General features: G+C 41.4%; 1 protein-coding gene across 1 annotated transcript in view; it reads left to right on the top strand.

The window, feature by feature from the left end:
- Positions 1–1,055: 1,055 nt before the first annotated feature.
- VWC2 (von Willebrand factor C domain containing 2) overlaps positions 1,056–21,267 on the top strand; it is a 166,248-nt gene continuing 146,036 nt past the window's right edge. The window contains exon 1 of the mRNA XM_049777284.1: positions 1,056–1,877. Coding sequence (XP_049633241.1) covers positions 1,176–1,877 — 702 coding nt within the window. The 5' untranslated portion in view covers positions 1,056–1,175. The remainder of the gene's footprint in view (positions 1,878–21,267) is intronic.

The following is a 21,267-nucleotide window of genomic DNA, read 5'->3' as shown; positions in this document are numbered from 1 at the left end:
CCCTCAAGGAAATATGGAGCTCCTGATTAAGGGTGAGAGGTGGCACAGCCCGGAGTGCGCCTAGCTGCAGGTGGAGTAGAGGCAACTTGCAGCAAAGGAGTGTCGTTGCATGCTGTGGCTTCTAAGACTCTCAGGTTCCCTTTGGGAGGGAGACAGAAACTTTGGGCTCCAGAAAGGCTTGGGGAAGGATAGCCCAGCGTGTGGGAGACTCTGCCCATCCTGCATCCCCCCCAATGTTTCAGGGAGGGGTCTGTCCCAGAACCAGACCCTCTAATCAGTTAAAAAAAATAATTTTAATAATAATGACAAGAGGAAACCAGCGCAGCAGCAGCAGCCTAGTATTGGAGCCCCTACCGAAACTTTGGGGATCCTGATCCTAGTTGGAGGTTGGGCGCACGGTGCTGTGGGGTGCAGAGAAGCCTGGCCAGCGCCTTCTTTCTGGAAGCGCAGCCTTCAAAAGTTGTTGGAAGCCGGAGGGCAGTTGCCTCGCAAGTGGCTCACTTAAGGTTCGATCCCCGGCATCCCATATGGTCCCTCCTGAGCCTTGCCAGGAAAAAAACAAAAACCAAATAAAAATCGAAGGACTAATCTTTCACTCCCCTTTCACCAGGAAACCTTCCCCTGCGTCCCTGCTGTGTCACCAATAGCTGCCTCTGCTGCAGAACACCAGTGTGGCACCTCTGAAAAAGTGAGCGAGCTAGTGAGGGGTCCAGTCCGGGTCCGTGCGCCTGGGGTCCCCGGGGTCTCCAAGGGGACCAACCCATCTGGGCGCCAAACAAACCCTCCTCTCCCACTTCCTCCTCCCTAGCTGCTCGCCAAGGGCCCGAAGGGAGAGAGCTAGATGCTGCACAGCCGGCTCGGTCCTGGAACTCGGTTCCACGAAGGGCTCCGCGCGTGGGGATGTCCAGGAACCCGGCTGCGCGCCTCCACCAGGCAGGCGGCTCCTCCCGCCCGCTTGCGCGCTCCGGCCCGTTAGTCTAGGACCCAGCCCCGCGCCAGGGCAGAGGGCTGGCGGGAGCCCTTGGGGGTGCCCAGCCGGCTGCTGCGGCCTCGTCTCCGCGGGGAGGGACAGCGGCACCCCGGGGGGCCGTGGAGGAGCCCAGCCTCGCCTTGCGCTGCGCTCCCCGCCTGTGCGCGCGCGGGGACGCGGCCAGGGGACGCCCAGCTGCAGGGCCATGGCAGCGGGCGCGCTGTCCAGCTCCGTCCTGGTCACCTGCTGCCTGACCGTGGCTCTGTGCAGCCCCAGCCTCCCGCTGGAGACCTTGGCACAGGCGCCCGAGCTGCCCGGCCAGGAGAAGAGGGACCACGCGCCCCGGGACGCGCCGGAGAGGGACCCGGCGGGCGACGGTGGAGGTGGCCGGGACTGGAGGGGCAAAGGCGGCCGTGCGCTCTCCGGCCGGGAGGCTTGGAGCAAGCAGAAGCAGCAGCAGCAGCAGCAGCAGCAGCAGCAGCAGGCCTGGATGGTTCCAGGCTGGGCGCCCCCAAGCCGAGATCTGCAGGTTCGGTCCCGGGGAGACCTTCCGCCACCGCCGCCCCGGGAACCCCTGGCCTCCTCTGCGCCGCAGGGGTCCAACCTCCCTGAACTGGTCCCCACGCCCGAGCCGCTGGAGGAATACGTGTACCCCGACTACCGGGGCAAAGGCTGCGTGGACGAGAGTGGGTTCGTGTACGCCATCGGGGAGAACTTTGCGCCCGGGCCCTCCGCCTGCCCCTGCCTGTGCACCGAGGAAGGGCCACTGTGCGCGCCCCCCGAGTGTCCCCGGCTGCACCCTCGCTGCATCCACGTCGACACCAGCCAGTGCTGCCCGCAGTGCAAGGAGAGGAAGAACTACTGTGAATTCCGGGGCCAGACCTACCAGACCCTGGAGGAGTTCGTGGTAAGAGGCCTCTGCCCCCCCTCTTCCCTCCCTGTGCGACTTTAAGACTTCTAGGAAAGGGGGCGTCCTCCTCCCGCTCTCCCCATTGCATGATGTCCCCCACTCTGATGAAGAGTTCTCTGGTTCTTAGAGGTGTACCGAGTTTTCCCCTCTCTCTCTCTCTCTTTTCCTTAATCCAAACTGTCTTTATTTTTTTTTTCAGTGTAGAGATTATTATTTTTCTTTTGGAATCAACGTGGCCAACACGCAGGAATTCCCTTTGCTTTTCCACCATGAAATGCTTTTATTATTATTATTATTATTATTATTATTATTGTTAGAATGAGGCCCTTGGCACTGAAGGAAGCATCCAAACACTTATGAGTACTTGATTTTTCTGTTTCTACTTTGAGTGGATTGCAATATGCTCCCCTTGTTTTCAAACACAGGCTAATTTGCCTACCACTCACGTGGGTAAGATACATTCTTCGCTCATAGTTAATTAACGGAGGCAATGCACCTAGATAAGCCATTTCCTCAGCTTGTGCATTCAGGGCATCATGCAGATGTTCTAAAATTCAGAGACAAGAGTGGCTTATTGCGTGCCAACACAGAGCAGATGAGAAAAACAAGAAGCAACTTTTCAGGTTAAACACTTGTCTTCGTTTAGATTAGCGGCTACTAACCTAATCTAAGATGTATATGAGATCTTCAGCTATATAGTTTTTTGCGGGTCAATTCGGTTTAGCCTGTGCCGGTCTATACCATTGACTGTTTTCTCTTATGTCTAATTTTTGGAGAAGAAATGAGCGCAAAATATTTAAATAAGTGTGTTGGTAATTGTGCTTACTAGTTCGATTCAATGATCAAACTAAAATGATTGAACTCTGCAGCATCACCCTCACATTCCATGCAATGAACCCCAAGCTTGTCCCTTATTTCAAAGGATGAAAGTGATGCCTTCATCAGTCTCTGCTCATTCCCAGTGGTTGATGTCTGAAAGCCTAGTCTTCCCACTGGTGATCCATGGAGAAGCTTTTACAAGCAACCACTGTGCAATTAATCCCCCCAATATATGTTTCCCTGGGAGTAATCTGGACTTTGCCATTTGATTTGCATGCTAGAGATTTTCCATGCTGGCACCAGAGGGCATCCTGGCATCTCCAGTCCTCAAAGATGAGCAGTGCATTTGGGTGTGTGTGTGGGGGGGGGGGAATGAATCCTGCAGGGGTTTCCAGGGGTTCTACATGATAATTTGGGCTCAAAGATATGCAACTGAGTTTGCAGATTCAGGATGTTGCCCAGAACTTGAAGGAACCTAACAAACTACTAATAGAAGACAAATGTAATTCAGGCAGGAAAGATTTATAATGAAAGCATGGTAGGATTTAGTTAGAAAACAAGAATCATCACTCTGGCTTGACAACTAAGTAGGACAAGATGGGAACACAATATATCTCCCCTCTGGGTTTCTTTTAGTTTGTTTTGTTTGGGGCTTCTGTTGGTAAGAAAAAAAATAAAAAAGAACAAATGAGTCAACTCTATTTAACATCTGTATGACAAAAGGACAGATCTTCCTAAGATTTATCCAACTTCGGACACCCAATTCTGGTTCTAGAAATTTCTGTTTGATAATACTTCACATTGGGGCTGGAGCAGTGGCGCTAGTGGAAAGGTGTCTGCCTGGCAAGCCTATGACAGACGGACCTTGGTTTGATTCCCCGGCGTCCCATATGGTCCCCCCAAGCTGGAAGTTATTTCTGAGCACATGGCCAGGAGTATCCCCTGAGCGTCAACCGGTATGCCCCCCCCCCAAATTAAAAATAAACCTTAAGAATAATACTCCACATTTTTAAAAATTGAATTCTTTTGAGAAACAAAGACAGCTTTGATTAAAAACAAAAACAAAATACAACCTATGAGGCCCTGGTTTTAGATAATAAAAACCATGCCCTTTTATCAAAGAGCTTCTTGTCTGTAGGAAAATCTGTCGGACATTGTATTTTTCAGGCCATAAGACGCACTCCTCCCTCTCCCCCAAAGTGCGTCTTATGGAGCAAATGCTGCCTGGAGCTGAAACCTAAGTGCAGGGGAGGAGAGCATCTAAAAACTATGTGTGCCTTATGGTCAGTGAAGGTCGCTTATAGAGTGAAAAATACAGTACTCTGAGGCTCCACATTCAACATAATAATGAGGGTTGAAAGTTAACCATATGTGCTGAGAAGGTCTAAAGGAGACCATTTTATCTTGACCTGGAAGGAATGGACACAACAAAATTCCCTTGAGTGCTTTAGAGCCATACTGGGAAAAAAAAAATCTAAGAAATATAGACTCAAAAATAGCACTTAAAACTAGCATTAAAAAAATCACTTTCTTTTTGCACTATATACCCCTTCCTCTTTTCTTAGAGTGGCTCAAGAGGTAAACGATGGAATTAAGAACAGTAACACATCACAGAGTAGTCATGTGTTGACATAAGTTCACAGGTAGAAAGAAAATTAAGGGCCCGGAGAGATAGCACAGAGGTGTTTGCCTTGCAAGCAGCCGATCCAGGACCAAAGGTGGTTGGTTTGAATCCCAGTGTCCCAGGAGCTATTTCTGAGCAGACAGCCAGGAGTAACCCCTGAGCACCGCTGGGTGTGACCCAAAAACAAACAAAAAACAAAAAACAAAAAAAAAAAACAAAAAGAAAGAAAGAAAGAAAATTAAGATACTTATTTTAGTATCTAAGTTTTAGATTCTAAGTTCTGGGTACTTTTTAGCTGCCTTTTCTTATGGGGTGGAAGATCTCTCTCTTTTTTTATTATTTATTTAAATTCTTGGTTTCAAAAGTTAATGACTGGTGGCTGGAAAGATACTATAGTAGAGAGAATGTTAGCCTTGCATCTGACAAACCCAGTTCAAGCCCAAGCACTCAATATTGTCCCCTGATCATTGCCAAGGATGTGAATACAGATCCGGGTTTAAGTCCTGAATACTGACAGATGCAGAGCCCACAAACAAACAAAAAGCCAAAAGTTGACCACTTTGGATACAAAAGAGGATGATAACAAAAGGGAAATGGAAATCATTATGATCTTTAGAAGAATTTAAAAATATCAGTCAGGCTCTTTTTAGGCTGTGAAGTCCATCTTTCATCAAGTGACACTTTATTCTTAACTTTTAGCAGCTAATTACTAACTGCTGTGGAAAACGCAAGTGAATTATATCCCCGCTCCTATAATATGTCCAGCTATCTAATTATTTCATTGTATATATCCTGCTTGTTCATTTCTATTAGAATAAGGTAATTTTCTAAGCATTTCTCTGATTTAGTGTTGTTCTGCACAAGTGTTTTAGTGTCTCTCTTTTGGCTTTTTTTCAGTAGACAGAAGAGAATTCAGTATTTTGTTGTGGCTATTGAAGTTATGCATCAAGTCTTATTTTTATACATAAGACCAAGAGGTCATTTTCTTATAATAATGGGAAACCGCATGATTCTGAGGGCCGTCAACAGTCATATCTGCACGTTCACTTTAGTCAATGAGGCTTGACAAAAATGACATTTTTTCTATGGTATGCAATTTATATTTGTTTAAAAAAATTAATTCAGTTGCGGGGTGGGGGTTCTATAGGGTCATATTTGCAAAGCTAGTGACTGTAAAAAGAGAGGTTAATGAAGGCAACCTGTGAGGAATTCTTCAGTTGGAAGGAAGTAAAAGACCTTCTTCTCCCTGTCATTGTGTTTGACTTCCTTTGGGCATGTGACTACTTTTTGTCATCTATCTACATGCTTTGTGTTCTCTGCTCTTTGCCACACTACAACTTGGGTTAATACTCAGTTCACTTTCAATCAGTATCAACAAAATACCTCACTGCGTTCACAAAATATAATATAATAGACTCCTCTTTATAGAGAAGTTTGTAATTTGAATATCAAAAATGCAATTACTAGCAGGATTTTATAGACTACTCAAATTATACCAACTATTCTCTACTCCAGTAGATATCAGCAGGCACCGACTTTAAATAAGGAAGCTAATTTTTTGGTCTATAATTTTTATAAATGGTTTTTATGTACTTTCTGCTTTCTTTATTCATTAGCAGGACTGCTAACATTTTACTATTGGCTACATTTAGTAAAGATTTTATTGTTTTAGGAATCTAAGATCAAGGATTGTCTTCTTTGGATTCTCTATCATTTCTGTTTCTTCATGTGACCTTATTCTTCTCAGCATGTGTCTGATATTTACTATTCTTGTCTTGTAAGAATATTGATAAGTTCAATTGGTATCAACCATCTGACTGTCTTCATTTCATCTTAATTACCCTTTTTAAAGACCCAATCTTTAAAGACAATTAAAACTTGAGGAATTAAGATTAAGAATTAGATCAATTTGGGTGGAAATCCATCAGTACAGATGGGTGTCAGAATCCAGCCTGTAGCACAAATTCTTCATAACTAGAATTGACCTCTAACCATGGGTCCAGGAAATATAAGGAATGTGATGCCAGAAAGATGCAGTCACTACTTTAGGTACAAGAAATATTTAAAAGAAGGTACAAAATGGTGGTAATAAGCTCAGTGCCTCATAAACATAATTAAGCAACCTACTTCAACCACTTATTTTTTGTTTATTCCAGAGTACCACTTCACTTTCTAGTTATTGTACTACTATGTTATGATTCGTGTATGTAGTTTCAGCGAGACACAAAAGGCTTTATGCAGCAGCTTCAATACCTACTCAGCTCCATGACTACCACAAGGCCAGAACAAAGTCAAATTAAAATCCATTCATAATTTACTTTTGGTTTTGGATGCAGCAAAATAATGTGTTCCTTTTGATGATAGTGAAGATAGAAATATGTCTGCAAGTTTGTGTCTGTGTTAGAATTATTAGATTTTTGTGTAAAATCTTCAAATAAATCCACTTACTTTTAATTTACGGAGAGTTACAGCTTTCTACTTTTTCTTTTTTTTTTTTTTTTTGTAACATTATCATTTCAGTGTCTACAAATTGTTAACAAAGCTAACCACAAGCTCTAATGGGCAACTTTAATTATACTTTGAAGGAAAGAAATTCATTAATTATTAGTAAATGATGCTTGCTAGTAAATTGTCCTTTAAACAATAAGGACATGAACTGGGTGAAGCCAATGAGATTAAATGATCTAGTAAAATGATCCAAGCTAAATAAATTAAACCAAACTTTATAGAACTTGATCACCTTATCTGTGATTAACTACACTTACTGCAAACATTTCATTTCTAGAAGTCTATTAATGAAAATAAAATTACTTTAACTATTCAAAAGCTCTATCTAAATTATCTTTGCTGAAATTATGATAATGTGTCACTAAAGAAAAAGGTGTGATTATTCATGGTTTTTAGTCTCTTTTTATTCTGAATGGACTGCAGTCGCTAACCAAGAATAATTTATTTTTATTTACATTTGCTAAGCAAAGTTATTTAGATTGAAAAACGTGTGTTCTTTTATGTAAGACAGTGCAGCATATATACTCTTAGTCCCTCTTATTTGAACCCTTTTCAGATTTTGCTATCTAGTTTTCTCAGTATTTATCATTTTGTCTAAAGCAATGTAATTATTCCAATAAAAGTAAGAGTCAAGGAGATAGCTCTAAAGTTTCCCCTGAACCTTGTAACCTAAGTGGCCACAATATAACTCGTTCAGATGTTATTTACATATCTCAAACAATATTTCATTTCAATCCTTTATAAATAGGGGAAGGGTACAGCTATGCCACAAGTACCTCTGTTTTATACTTATATTTTGTAATTTACATAATAGATAAATTAATAGGAAGTACTTTTGGGGGTTGGTTTGGGCCACACCCAGTGGTGCCGTGGGGTTACTCCTGGCTCTGTGCTCAGAAATTGCTCCTGACTTCGGGTACCATATGGGGTGACGGGATTCAAACCACAATTGGTCCTGAATCTGCCTACCGCTGCGCTATTGTGCCGGCCCCGGAAGTGCATATTTTAAAGGAAAGGAAACAGGTTCTAATAGATAATTATGATCAAAATATCAAGCTAGTTAAACACAACATGCAGGAAGCCTTAGTCTTCTTTCTTTTCTTTCTTTCTTTTTTGGTTTTTGGGACACACCCAGTAATGCTCAGGAGTTAGTCCTGGCTCTGGGCTCAGAAATCACTCCTGGCAGGCTCCGGGGATCATCTGGGATGCCAGGGATCACACCTGGGTCCTTCCTAGCTCAGCATCGTGCAAGGCAAATGCCCTTCCACTGTGCTATTCCTCCGGCCCCCTGAAGCCTTGGTTCTATTTCTAATACCATGTATCTTCTTACAACACTGGAAGCAAACAAGAGCACACAACTGAGAGTAACTTCTGCATAGGCCCACCAAAAAATATGAAGAACAATCTACAAAATGCTAAATGGCTCCTAAATAGTGAAGCCAAGATTTGAATTCTGATATGCACCTCTAACTCTACCTTCAAAATCAGATGGTGATAAAATGGCACTTTGTGTATGGTAGAAAAATATTCTGTATAAGGGAAAGCGAAATCTTGCTCAAAGCTGAGTAAGATGTCTGGATTTCTAGCCAATAAACACGGAATCAATGTAGGTTATTTAAAATGTGGATTATATTATATTGTTATGCCTGAAATGACATTGTCATTTCTGTCCTTCAAAGTGTGGAAACATGTAAAATCAATATATAAATATATCCATGAGTTGGGTGAGGCCAGTCCAAGAACCATGTTTATAACCCTATAGTATAGGCGGATGGGTTGATAAAGTTGGGAGACAACAGAGAAATAATACACCAAGCAGTGAGGAAAGGATTAATCAGAGTCAGCCTGTGTTTTTCTTCATGGCCTCTCTCTGCCATGTGCTGCCTATGACATGTGCTTTCTCTCTCTAACCCCAAACCAGACTCCTTTATTCAACCAACCCCCAAATTCCAGATGGGGGGCAGTCTAGTCATCCAGGTGGCTTTTACATCTCAAAGGAAGAGGTTAGGGAAAAAGGAAATTGGAGGGAAGGGTTCACTTTACAGAATCTGAATTATAATAAAAATGAAAGCATTGGTTCTCGGAGTTCCTTGAAGATCAAGGGGACACAAGTAGGAAGGACTCAAATATGAAGCTCACCACAAAGAGTGACAAGTGCAGTTAGAGAAATAACTACACTAACAACTAGCATGACAATGTTAATGAGAGAAGTAGAATGCCTGTCGTGAATACAGGCAGGGGTGGGGAAGGTGGGGTATTGGTGGTGGGAATGTTGCACTGGTGAAGGAGGTATTCTGTATATGACTGAAACCCAACTACAATCATGCTTGTATCATAATGCTTAAATAAAGATTTTATTTAAAAAAAAAAGGGGGGGTGACACAAATTATGGTGAAGCATTGCTTCTTTGGAGCACTAACAGGGAATCTCTGGATCATTAGCTCAAGAGAATAAGCATGTGGTCTGAGACAGAGCAGTGGTGCAGGAATAGGGCCCTTGCCTTGCAAGCAACTGACCTACGAAGTCCCATATGGTCCCACAAGCCAAGAGTGATTTCTGAATGCATAGCCAGGAGTAACCCCTGAGCGTCACTAGGTGTGCACCCCCCCCAAAAAAAAAAGCCCATTAAAATAAATCTTAAAAAAAAGTTCCATCTAAGACAATCAAATACACAGTTGGCAATTGTGAAAAGGATGATTCCTTAGTGGTACACATCTGTTATAATTAAATGTTTGTTTCTTTAAAGGGGTATTTTCTCTCCTTCTGACCACATTTCTGTCTCACGTGACTTTTTATAATGCCCCTCTGTATGCAGGAGAAACTATTTCACCTTAGGAAACTGGTGTTTTAAATTCAAATTCATACATCAAAGGAGGCTTAGATCCCACACTTTCAGGTCTCATCCCCTCCATTTAGATGAAAATTGAGCTTTTGATCTTTGAAGACAGAGCATATACAACCTAAGACTGAAAAAGACATTAACCCTTACTCTGCTCCATTGTGAGCAAGCTGCACACACTTAAGACTTCTTATTTTCAGGTGGTTTAAGACTGAGAGCATCTTGTTTGTCACTAGTTGTGTAAGTGAAGAGGTATCTGTGAAAGAAATTCAACCTAAACACTCTCAACACATATTTTTACATATCTACTATGCAATTGTTGTGAATATGTTCTGTGAAGTGGTAGGATATATTCTAGGTTTCTTTAGAGAGGTGACTGATGTTTGGGAATATTGTCAAAAGAAGGTGTTGGGTGTCATCATTAAGAAGTGATTGCGTTTTTGGGCCGGAGAGATAACATGGAGGTAATACGTTTGCCTTTCATGCAGAAGTTCATCGGTTCGAATCCTGGTATCCCATATGGTCCAGGAGCAATTTTTGAGCATGGAGCCAGGAGTAACCCCTGAGCACTGCCGGGTGTGACCCAAAAACCACACACACACACACACACACACACACACACACACACACACACACACACACAAAAGAAACTTCTTAAAAAAATAAAAATAAAAAGAAGTGATTGTGTTTTCATACATATTTCCTTTTAGATAGTGCGAGCAAGTATAGGTCTCTTTTTTTTGTTTGTTTGTTTGTTTGCTTTCGGTTTTTGGCCCACACTCAGTGTCATTCAGGGAGGACTCCTGGCTATTTGCTCAGAAATTCCTTCTGGATGGCTCGAGGGGACCAGATGGGATGTTGAAATTGAACCTGGATCTGTCCCTGGTTGGCCACATGCAAAACAAAGGCCCTACCTCTGTTCTACTACTCCAGCCCGATAAGTTCATTTTTGATTTTTATGTGGGGCCACATTGTGGTTTTCATGATTACTCCAAGCTCTTCATTCAGAGATCACTCTGGAACAATATTGGTGGACTAGGCAAAATGTGGTACATGAGACAGAACCAGTGTTAGCCAAGTGCAAGACATGCCTGCTGTAATATCACTCTGGCCCAGAACTATCATTCTTGTATTTATTAAAATTATTATTTTTATTTAGGTGACACACACAGCAGTGCTCAGGATTACTGAAAACTCTGCACTTAGGAATCTTCCCAGCTGTGCTGGGGGGAATAATATGGAATGCCAGGGATCAACCCAGATCAGTAGCACGCACAAGCACATTACTTGCTGTATTCTCTCTCTGGCCCCTAAAATTATATTTAATATATTAGTTCTAGGCACTAGGATGCTGGGGTAAAATGAACATTTAATTCAAAGCAGTGATTTATTGGGAAGAGTATCTAAAGGAAATCTGAAGGACACAGGCTAAAAGCAATCTGTCTGGACTCTATTGTCATCCGTGGCCCATTTTAAGTGGCATTGAAATTCTGGGGCAGATGTTGTAGAGGATATGTAAGAGTTTATTCTAAATAGAGCACTTGTGAGTTTAAGTAAGGGATGTGATGTTCTATTCAAGTTTTCAGACTCTTTACAGCTATTATTCCCTGTAAGGTTATGACATACAACTGTAAATCCTTCTAGTCTCTTATCAGTTATAAGGTTGGGATTGTACCAGCTGGTTTTATTTTTTTCTGTTTCTGTTAGGCTTAGGGTTTGGATAGGATATAGAGCATGCTTCAATTTTTTGTGATAGATAATGCCATTCATCCTGTGAGTTCATGGTGCTGTGAGTTTTCAAAGAGCCCTAGTCCTCTGAGAAAGCATTCGCATGCATAGTTAAAGCCACTATATAGCTGTGCATAACACCACTGAAGAGAAAAGTAGTTTTTAGTTTTTCTTTAATATTGATAAAAACTCTCCTTGGCTGGAAAGTTGGAAGACTTACCACCCAAAACTCCATCTTTCACAATATCGTAGACATTATAAAATCACACCTCCTTAAAAACACAGCAAAATGCCAAACACATACACACATGAGAAATTAATTATTAGATATAGAAATCAAAATTCAAAGAGGGAAGTAAACCTTTCATCACAGCTTTCTGTAGGGATTTCTAGCTTTTGATGTTCATGGCCGGGCTGCGAGTCATGATAATTCATGATAATTATAAAGAAGTAGATCAAGGTCTGACACATGAAGACAGGTTCCTCTTGTGAGTCTGTCCTGTCAAGGGCAATGTAATGTATTCTGTTTTTCAGAGCTGAAAAATGTTCCCTGAGATGGCTGACCCCAGAGAACATGTTCTCATAGGGGTCTGCTGGAACCAGCAGTGGGTGAATGGGCCTATATCAGGGTCATCTCAAGGGTTAAGAAAACAACACATGGGGCTGGCGAGGTGGCGCTAGAGGTAAGGTGTCTGCCTTGCAAGCGCTAGCCAAGGAAAGGACCCTGGTTCAATCCCCCGGCATCCCATATGGTCCCCCCAAGCCAGGGGCATTTTCTGAGCACTTAGCCAGGAGTAACCCCTGAGCATCAAATGGGTGTGGCTCAGAAAAAAAAAAAGAAAGAAAACAACACAAGGGTCAGAGTAATGACACAATGGATAAGGTGTTTGCCTTGCATGTGATCAACCTGGGTTCAATCCTTGGCATTCCAAATGGTCCCCTAGCCTTCCAGCAGTAATTTCAGGGTGCAGAGTCAGGAGCAACCCCTGACCATCATGAGTTGTGGCCCCAAAACCAAAAGAAGAAAATAAAACAAGATAAGAACTTAGCGATAGCACAGTAAGTAGAGTATTTGCTTTCGAAGTGGCCGACCAAGTTTCTATCCCTGGCATTATATAAGAGCTTGCCAGGAGTTGTTATTTGTTTGTTTGTTTGGTTGGTTGGTTGTTTTTCTGAGCACAAAGTCAAAAAAAAAGAAAACAAGACAGACATAAGAATGAAAAGCATGTTCAGGGATTCACAGCCTCATGGACTAAGAACCCTGACTGTCCTCCACTTACAGTATGTATTGTTCAGGGCCAGAAAGAAGGGCAGACACTAACAGGCAAATACCTACCTAATACTAATCAAAACTTTGTGGGTTGATACATGTCAAAAAGCTATGTAAATCCCTCAAGATAGTAGAGGCTATCTATAAAAAGCCCAGAGCCAATATACTGGTTAAAAATTGAAAGCAGTTTTACTGAGGTCAGGCACTAGGCAAAGATATCCATTGTCTCCACACTTATTTAAATAGTATTAGAATTCCTAGCAATAACAATCAGGCAATAGAAGGAAATCAAAGGAATTCAAATTGGAAAAGAGGAAGTCAAAGTATCTATCTTTACAGATGACATGCTGATATACATAAGACCCTAAATATTACACAAATGGCTCCTAAAAACAATGATTTAATACAGCAAAGTGGCCTGCTACAAAGTCAATACACAAATGACAATTGCATTTCTTTATTCAACTAATGACTCAGAAGAGAAAAAAGATCAAAAGGTCTATCCCAGTTAAAATAGTGTCCAAAATTATCAAGTACCTAGGAATCCACCTGACAAGGGCGGTGAGAGACCTATACCAAGAAAACTTTAAAACACTTAAGAAAGAAATTGAATAAGACCTAAGGAGATGAAAAAGCATTCCATGCTCATGGGTCAGAAGAATCAATATTTTCAAAATTACCATCCTACCTAAATTACTATATGGATTCAATGCAATCTGTATCAAAATGCAGACAACATTCTTCAAGGACTTAGAATAACCAATTAAAACGTTGTGTAGAATCATAAAATTCCTAGGACAGCCAAATCCATATTGAAAAGACAAGGTATGCATCTCATTAACTAACTTGAAGCTCTACTACAAAGCAATAATGAGGAAAACAACATGATATTGGAACAAAGAGAGATTTTTCAGACCAATGGGTCAGAATAGAATATCCAGTGACACACTCCCAGGTATATAGTCAATTAATCTTTGACAAAGGAGCCAAGAACTTGAAATGGAATGAAGACAGTCTCTTTAACAAATGGTATTGGAGCAATAGGATAACCACATGTAAGAAATTAGAGATTGATCCATACCTCACACATTACACAAAAGTCAATTTAAAGTGGATCAATTGAGATTAGATTCAAATCCATAAAGTTCATTGAGGAAAACATAGGCAGAGCAATCCAAGACTTACACCTCAAAGGAGTCTTTAGTGATAGGATGGCAATGGCAAGGGCTATGGCATTAAATATGAATAAATGAAACTACATCAAACTAAAACATTTCCATATGGTAATAGAAACATGGCCTACAATTGAAGAAAGCTAACTGGATGGGAGATAAATTTTGTACTCAAAACATCAGATAAAGATTTGATATTTAGCATATTCATAGTACTCACAAAGGTTAACTCCACAGGAGGCCTAGAAGGCCTCCTGGTTCACACTCAGCAATACTCAGAAGTAATACCCAGAAATACATTATGCTGGGTTATATGCAAGGCATGTACTTTAATACTTTACTATCTTCTTGGTTCACCTCTTTATTTTTCTCACCTTCCTCTACTTCTCTTCCCTTTCTCCATTTCTCTTCCTTCACCACCCTGCCCTTGTCTTTGTCCCTACCACTCTCTTAAGAATACTTCCTAATATGGTCTCATGATCTATAACTTCCTCCATCACATTCCTATGTAATTGATGGTGCAGTTCTGGGGTCATTGGTTCTCAGTCAATGACCAGGCTGTCTCAGTAGAATCTCTGTCCTCATGCCATGCAACGTCAGCAAATGAACATGCTGCCTCTGCTAATGCATCATGCATGCCCTTTTTCACGGAAAACTGCCTTGAGTTCTTTTGTGCCAATATTGGTTGGCAGCTGACCCTGTCATATATGTTGACATGTCATGACAGGGTGGACCAGAAAAATAAATGATTTTGACAAGACTACTGTCTTTGCCCTGGCCTCACAGGGCAGGGTGTGCAACGAACTGAGAAACAAACTATGCTCTGATGATTTTTAAAATATATCAGCTCAGTCCCCCCTCTTTGTTTGTCTGAGAATATTTTTAATCCCTCTCCCCAATCTAAATGGGACAATTTTTCTGGGGAGTGGGTTCAAGGATAAAAAAATTATTTTATTCAGTAATAAGAATGTGTCATTTCACTCTTTTCTTGCCTGGACTATTTCACATGAGAGAGAAGTTGTGGTTCTTATTTACTTTCCTTTATATTTAACATTTTTCTTCTCTCTTAATACTTTAAGTAGTTAATTTCTCTCTTTCTCTCTCTTTAGCATTTACCATTTTGATGACTGTATGTCTTGGTATAGTTTTGTTTGAGGTCAAGTCTGCCTCTCTTTTCCCATGTGTTGTTCTCCCAAGTTGGTGAAGGACTGATCCTACTTTTATATACTTTCTCTCAGGTTAGAATTATGCAGTCACTAGAAGTTCTCATTGGTTATACCCAGTACTAAGGTATATTAGGTAAAGTCCAGTGGCCTAGCTTGGCCATCCTGTAGCTTCCCTCATTAGTGTTATTACTCATTCAGGTCTATTCCTGGGCACTTCTCTTAAGCCTAGAGCTTCTCTAATTAGCATATCACTTAATCACACAAGTTGTGCCTGAGGGGGTCCAAACATGTTATGAGCAAAATATTATCATCTCGTTTGGCAAAACAGCATAACTATTGAAAACATTGTCAGTGTCCAAAACTCAGGATCCACCATTGAAAAGACCACCAGGGAGATAGGAAGTCATGTAAATGCAAGGGAGTTTATTCCAGCCACTGGGGTCCTACATCTCCTAAGGAATGAGGACCCTGAAAAAGGCATACATGGAAATTTTAAAGAGTACCAAGGGTTCAATTTAGGGGATCCCTGCCTTTGAGTATTGATCTTTTTAAAATTATTGGTCCTTAATACAAGGTTGGGCTAAGAGTGGTTGTAGTTTAAATGTAGTAGCAGACAAACAGTTATGGTGGGCTGGCTGTCAAATTCAGTGAGGGGTGATCAGGCCTCTCCAGATCCAGGGTGTGGTGTCATCTGGCTCTCTGTCCACCGCTGTTTGGTCTCCAATATCTGATCAGGAGGTCAATTCCTTGAATATCTCCATAGTATCAGGTTCTAGGTCCTGGCTGTTATTCCTAGGCCTGGTCTTCATACTTCAAAACTGCAGGCCGTCATGGCTATACTTAGGTTCACAGCAAAGTTAGTTTACAGTTAACTTCTTTTTTTTTTTTTTTTTTTTTTCTATTTTTTTTTATTTTTATTTTTAATTATGAGAACAAGGGTGCAAAGAAAGAGGACAAGGTAAAGTTACAGTGGAAGGACAATCACCCATAACATAATTCTCAGAAGTCCCCTCGCAGATATCTTAACTTTGAAATTTCAGCCAAAGAACATTAAGATAAATAAGACAGAATCCATGTACAATTGCTTTGTCCCTCAAGTCCCCAGATTGTAACACATTATAATATTTCTTAACAGTACACAAAGCAATCTAAAGCCATAAAACTTACGTAACTCCTTAAACATACAGGCATAGTATTTTCTACATTTCCATATACATGCATATTAGCTTATGTTAACCTCAAATTTTAAGTGAGTTCTTTTTAAGGATTAGAGTCAAAGGAGCACAGTAAAAATGGTGTTAGAGTGGCAATTGTTGTTTGCATAGGCCCACCAAAATATGAGGGACATGGAAAGAAATAACCTTGGCCTAAGTACAAAGAGACCCGACCCCTGAAGTTTCCTGGCACAAGACCAAGCCTAGGCTTCAGGCAAGCTAGATCATCCAATCCAATACATTGTCTGTAGTGCCAACACACTTTTATTTTTCACACTGTCTCTGTTGTTGGTATCATGTTTCTGTATTAAAGATCCTGGAATCTGCATATCTTACATTGAAGTCAGGATGTGGAGCATCCTCTCCTTTCACCTCACAATCAAAGGGCAATGCAGGGAGCCCTGTCCTGTAAGCAGGTCATTGTCATTGTTAAGTCTTCTCAATGTTAAGGGAAGTCTCTTTTGAGCAGGTCAAAGTCTGAGCAGTGTAGGACTTCCGTGGTAGAGGATTGCTTCCAGGTGATGTTATAGACCAGCCTGGATGTTTCGTGGATGGCTTCCCTGGTTCAGGGGAGAATGGATTATGCCCTTTCTTCTGAGGTCTGTGCCAGGTCGTTATGTCAATGTTCAGGGTGTAAGGTCTCTCTGCACTACAAGATTTGTGTGTTCCAATTTCTATTAAATAGGATCTTATTTGTATGTATAGTATTTTCCCATTTTAATGTGCCTATGCAAATAAAAAAGCAATGCCACATGGTGTTATTGGCGCATATGGGGGCCATAAGAACAATTCCAATGATTCCCATGACATGGTTCAATCATAAGCATTAAACTGGGGGACTCTTCCACCAAAATTTTTTGTTAAACAGTTCAAAAAGAGAAGATAAAAAGTGGTTAGAATCATCACTTTATAAGACAAAATTTAGTAAGAATTATAGCTGTCCGAAAAAAACCACAAAATATTCTAAAGAAATACGTGTCCATTTTATGTATCTTGAAATAGTTTGGGGTTGTCACACACAATGGACAGCTTTGGACTGTGATTAGGATTGTACACTACTGAAGTTAAAAAGAGTAATGTAGGTTAGTGATGTTTGAGAGGGGGTTAGAGAGTTAAGGAGTAAAAAAGAGTTTTGTATGGGTGTGGGAAAGGGTAGAATACAAAGTGAACATTCTATATATGCAAAACATAACATAAGAATAAGGGATATTCTGAAAACATGAAGTATATGAAGTACGCGCGGGGGCTCATGCCCCCGCGCGGTTCTGTAGTTTTTGGATGCCTAGGGAGGAATTTCTGCCCCCCTCCCCCCAGGGCCCAATTAACCAGGTGTGGCCTTGAAGACCCACCAGGATTGGGGGGACCTTGGTCCCCTGGACTAGGTGTTCAGCCCAGGGGGCCTGTGGCTAGCTGTCCTGCCCAGAGCCCCCAACATACCAGGCAAAGACACCCAGAAATCCTGGCATGCGGAGGTACTCTGAGCCCAGCCGAGCCTCTGTAGTTTTTGGATGCCTAGGGAGGAATTTCTGCCCCCCTCACCCCCAGGGCCCAATTAACCAGGTGTGGCCTTGAAGACCCACCAGGATTGGGGGGGACCTTGGTCCCCTGGACTAGGTGTTCAGCCCAGGGGGCCTGTGGCTAGCTGTCCTGCCCAGAGCCCCCAACATACCAGGCAAAGACACCCAGAAATCCTGGCATGCGGAGTACTCTGAGCCCAGCCGAGCCTCTGTAATTTTTGGATGCCTAGGGAGGAATTTCTGCCCCCCTCCCCCCAGGGCCCAATTAACCAGTTGTGGCCTTGAAGACCCACCAGGATTGGGGGGACCTTGGTCCCCTGGACTAGGTGTTCAGCCCAGGGGGCCTGTGGCTAGCTGTCCTGCCCAGAGCCCCCAACATACCAGGCATATACATACCATACAGTTAACTTCTAAACCAAACTTTGAATTCTAACATCGCTCAGTTTTAACACAAACATCACTCTGTTGAAAACATACAGCCTCAGCTGCTCTCTTCTGTACACCTGGTTTTTTCATTAGTCCACATGTAACTGAGCTGGAGTCTTTGAAGTCCCTTAACTATTTTCAGGCATTTATTACAGAATTGGACTAGGGTCCAGTGTTTTTAGTTATTGACAACTGACACAAGATGCTCAAAGGAATTTTCACAGATACTCAAACTAAGTTTAGATGCTCAATTGGCCTCCCTGTAGACAAGTTATAGTTGGAGTATATGAGTTTTGTCATCAAAGCTTTTGAAGCTTATACATTACCGTCTCATCTTTATGACTTACTGCTGCTTATCATTACTGCTGTCACCTCAAATGAGAATGAAATATGATGTGTAGGAAAAGGGAGATGTAAAGGTTTTTTCTACTTAGGATTCTTGGCATCATGAGAGAGAGAGAGAGAGAGAGAAGAGAGGAGAGAGAGAGAGAGATGAGAGGAGAGAGAGAGAGAGAGAGAGAGAGAAAAGGTGTATACATAACTTCTATACTATTATTTGTTGTTTCTTACAGTCTCCACTTTTCCCTGTCACTGAACCTTGTTTCCTTACATGGCATGTTCTTGAAAGAAAATGGAGCAAAGCAGATCCCATAATATATCCCAATATTCATGTTTTAAAAGCCTATTCTTTGGAAGATATTTAATCTGAATTATTATATATGATGTAAAAATTAAATTCACCATTTATTTTTTTTACCAAGAATTAATCTTAAAATAATATTTTGTATTTATGGGACATGGTGCTAATATTTAAAGTTTTGATAGACAAAATTATTGTACTTATATCACATCTAAGTGCTCAGGATTCTCCATTACTATCCTAATATATACCAGTTTCTCTCTTTAAGAAGTATTTACCTGTATCCGTTTGCTCTACTTCCAAAACAAAATTGCTCATTTGCTCAAATTCCAAAAACAAAGGTGTTATTTATTTTTAATTTACTTTAACAGACATTTTCGAGTTTCTTTGTGGTTTTAGTCTTCCCCAAGAAGGTAATCATACTCAGTGAGTGTCTGCTATTAAGGCTTAATCTATCAATTTACATATGAAAGCATCTAATCAAGTTCTATTCCTTGTTCTCAGCAAGGAGCAGAGAGATCCTAACTCATGACTTGAGTATGGGTTTTACTTGCAGCTAAGAGTCACCACTTGTCATCCTCCCTCTGCAATACCCTGTCAGTATAAAGCCATATAGTAAATTTGGGGAGCTGGTCGTTGGGGCTCTTCATCTGCTTCTAGTCCACATGTTGAATGCAAAAGGAATATTTATTCATTTAGATGGTCATACCTGGGCCTGTGGAAAAAAAAAAAAACATTCTTTATCTTGGTGTTCTGCAACTGAGAATTCAAGATCAGTGTGTCAACATCACTGAGTTTTGCTAAGGACCCTCCTCTTGACCTGCAGGTGGAAATACGTCCTCAGAGGGTATAAAGAAAGCAGGATTGTACCTAGTCTCTGCTTCTTATGACTTACATTAATTCCATCATGAGACCCTCATCACCTTAGCAAACTTCCCTGACCTCCCAAAACCCTGAATCCTAATCCTTCATGTTGGATGTAGGGCTTCTACATAGAAGAACATGGTAGGAGATACCAAAGACTCAATTCCTACTATGTGCAGCTGTTCTGGTTTTTAATTTGTCAGGTCATGTACTTCCAGACTTTTTCCAGTGGTATCTTCAACCTAGAAAAAGTGCTCATGCTAATTTTTGATATTGAATTACCAAATAAACTATATCCTGAAAACTGTGCTTGCATTTATCCCTCATATGTAAGCTCATGCATGATTTGAGGAAATAATTCACAAAATTATAAGCAAGACACTGTTAGCTTCGATCTAAACCATAAATTGGGCTGTTATTCTTTGGTGCCTGAGAAGAAACATGGTTTATTCTGGGCTGCCACATTGTTGTGCTGTTAATCTGTTGTATGGTAAATGGAGTTTTCTTCCCTAGAGAAGGATTGAAGCTGTCAGCTTCTGAGAACTTTTCTTAATTAAGTCCCTTTGTGTGCAAATCTTTCCTCTGACAGAGAGAAAAAGACAAAGAGAACAAAGGAGTCTTTAAAAATGGGTGAAGAATAAAGATTTCTATAGCTCTGTGACTGTCTAGTATTGTAGGTGCATCTAGTTCCTTTCTGTTTTTTGTTTGATTCTTGTTTTATGAGTTGCCCTTTTCCCCATAGGGGCGGGGGCATGGAGAAGCTCACAGAGACTCCCCATCATGGTGACCTTAACTGAAGAAGGGGGACCGCCAATATTTGGAACCAGTGATAGTCTTAGAATGTAAGATTTAGAATTAACTGTAACCTAAAATGTTGGATGTTAGCATAGGGTGTGCCCTTGCTTGAAGATAACATTGCTTTGTCTTCTGTATGCTGCTTGATTGAGGAAATTAATGGCTGTAAACCTGGCTTTGCTGTGAGCAAAGTGCAGCCATGATGGCTGTAGTCTTAAGGTCGAAAGACTAGGCCCAGAAGAACTTCAGTTCCTGGAATCAGGCCGTAGGGGTAAATGCCAGGAATATACATTCATATAAGGCTAAACAGCAGCTGATAGCCAGCCAGATGACAACTGCACCCTGAGTCTGGCCTAGGTACCCCCTTTAAATTTGACATGTGAGCTATTTCTCAGGGTCCTCATTTCTTAAGAGATGTTGGACCCCAGCATGCTGGAATAAACTCCCTTGCATTTATATTACTGTCTGTCTCTCTGGTGGTCTTTTAGGTGGCAAATTCTGAGTTCCAGATTTAAACACTAGGTGCCTCAGTATGTTCTTATGGTCTTGCTGCTTTCTAATCGGTGGTCAGAGCTTTGAAAAGCATTGGAGTACTGTGGAAGAAGACCACATTTTCCAGTTAGGTAACTGAAGAAAGTCTGGGTAAGATTTAGCTTGAAGACATATTATTATGAAGCTCTGGTCAGCCTAGCATCTTCTAGGTGTCTTGCAAAAAGTCACAGAGACTGATGAAAGTTGACAAGGCACCGCTTGGTGCATATAGTTTATAGACGATCTGAGACCTATAATCATTACCAAATTCAAT

Source organism: Suncus etruscus, chromosome 7 (assembly GCF_024139225.1).
Source record: "Suncus etruscus isolate mSunEtr1 chromosome 7, mSunEtr1.pri.cur, whole genome shotgun sequence".
In the NCBI taxonomy this organism is placed as follows: Eukaryota; Metazoa; Chordata; class Mammalia; order Eulipotyphla; family Soricidae; genus Suncus; species Suncus etruscus.
This window is presented reverse-complemented; position numbering and strand designations above follow the sequence as displayed.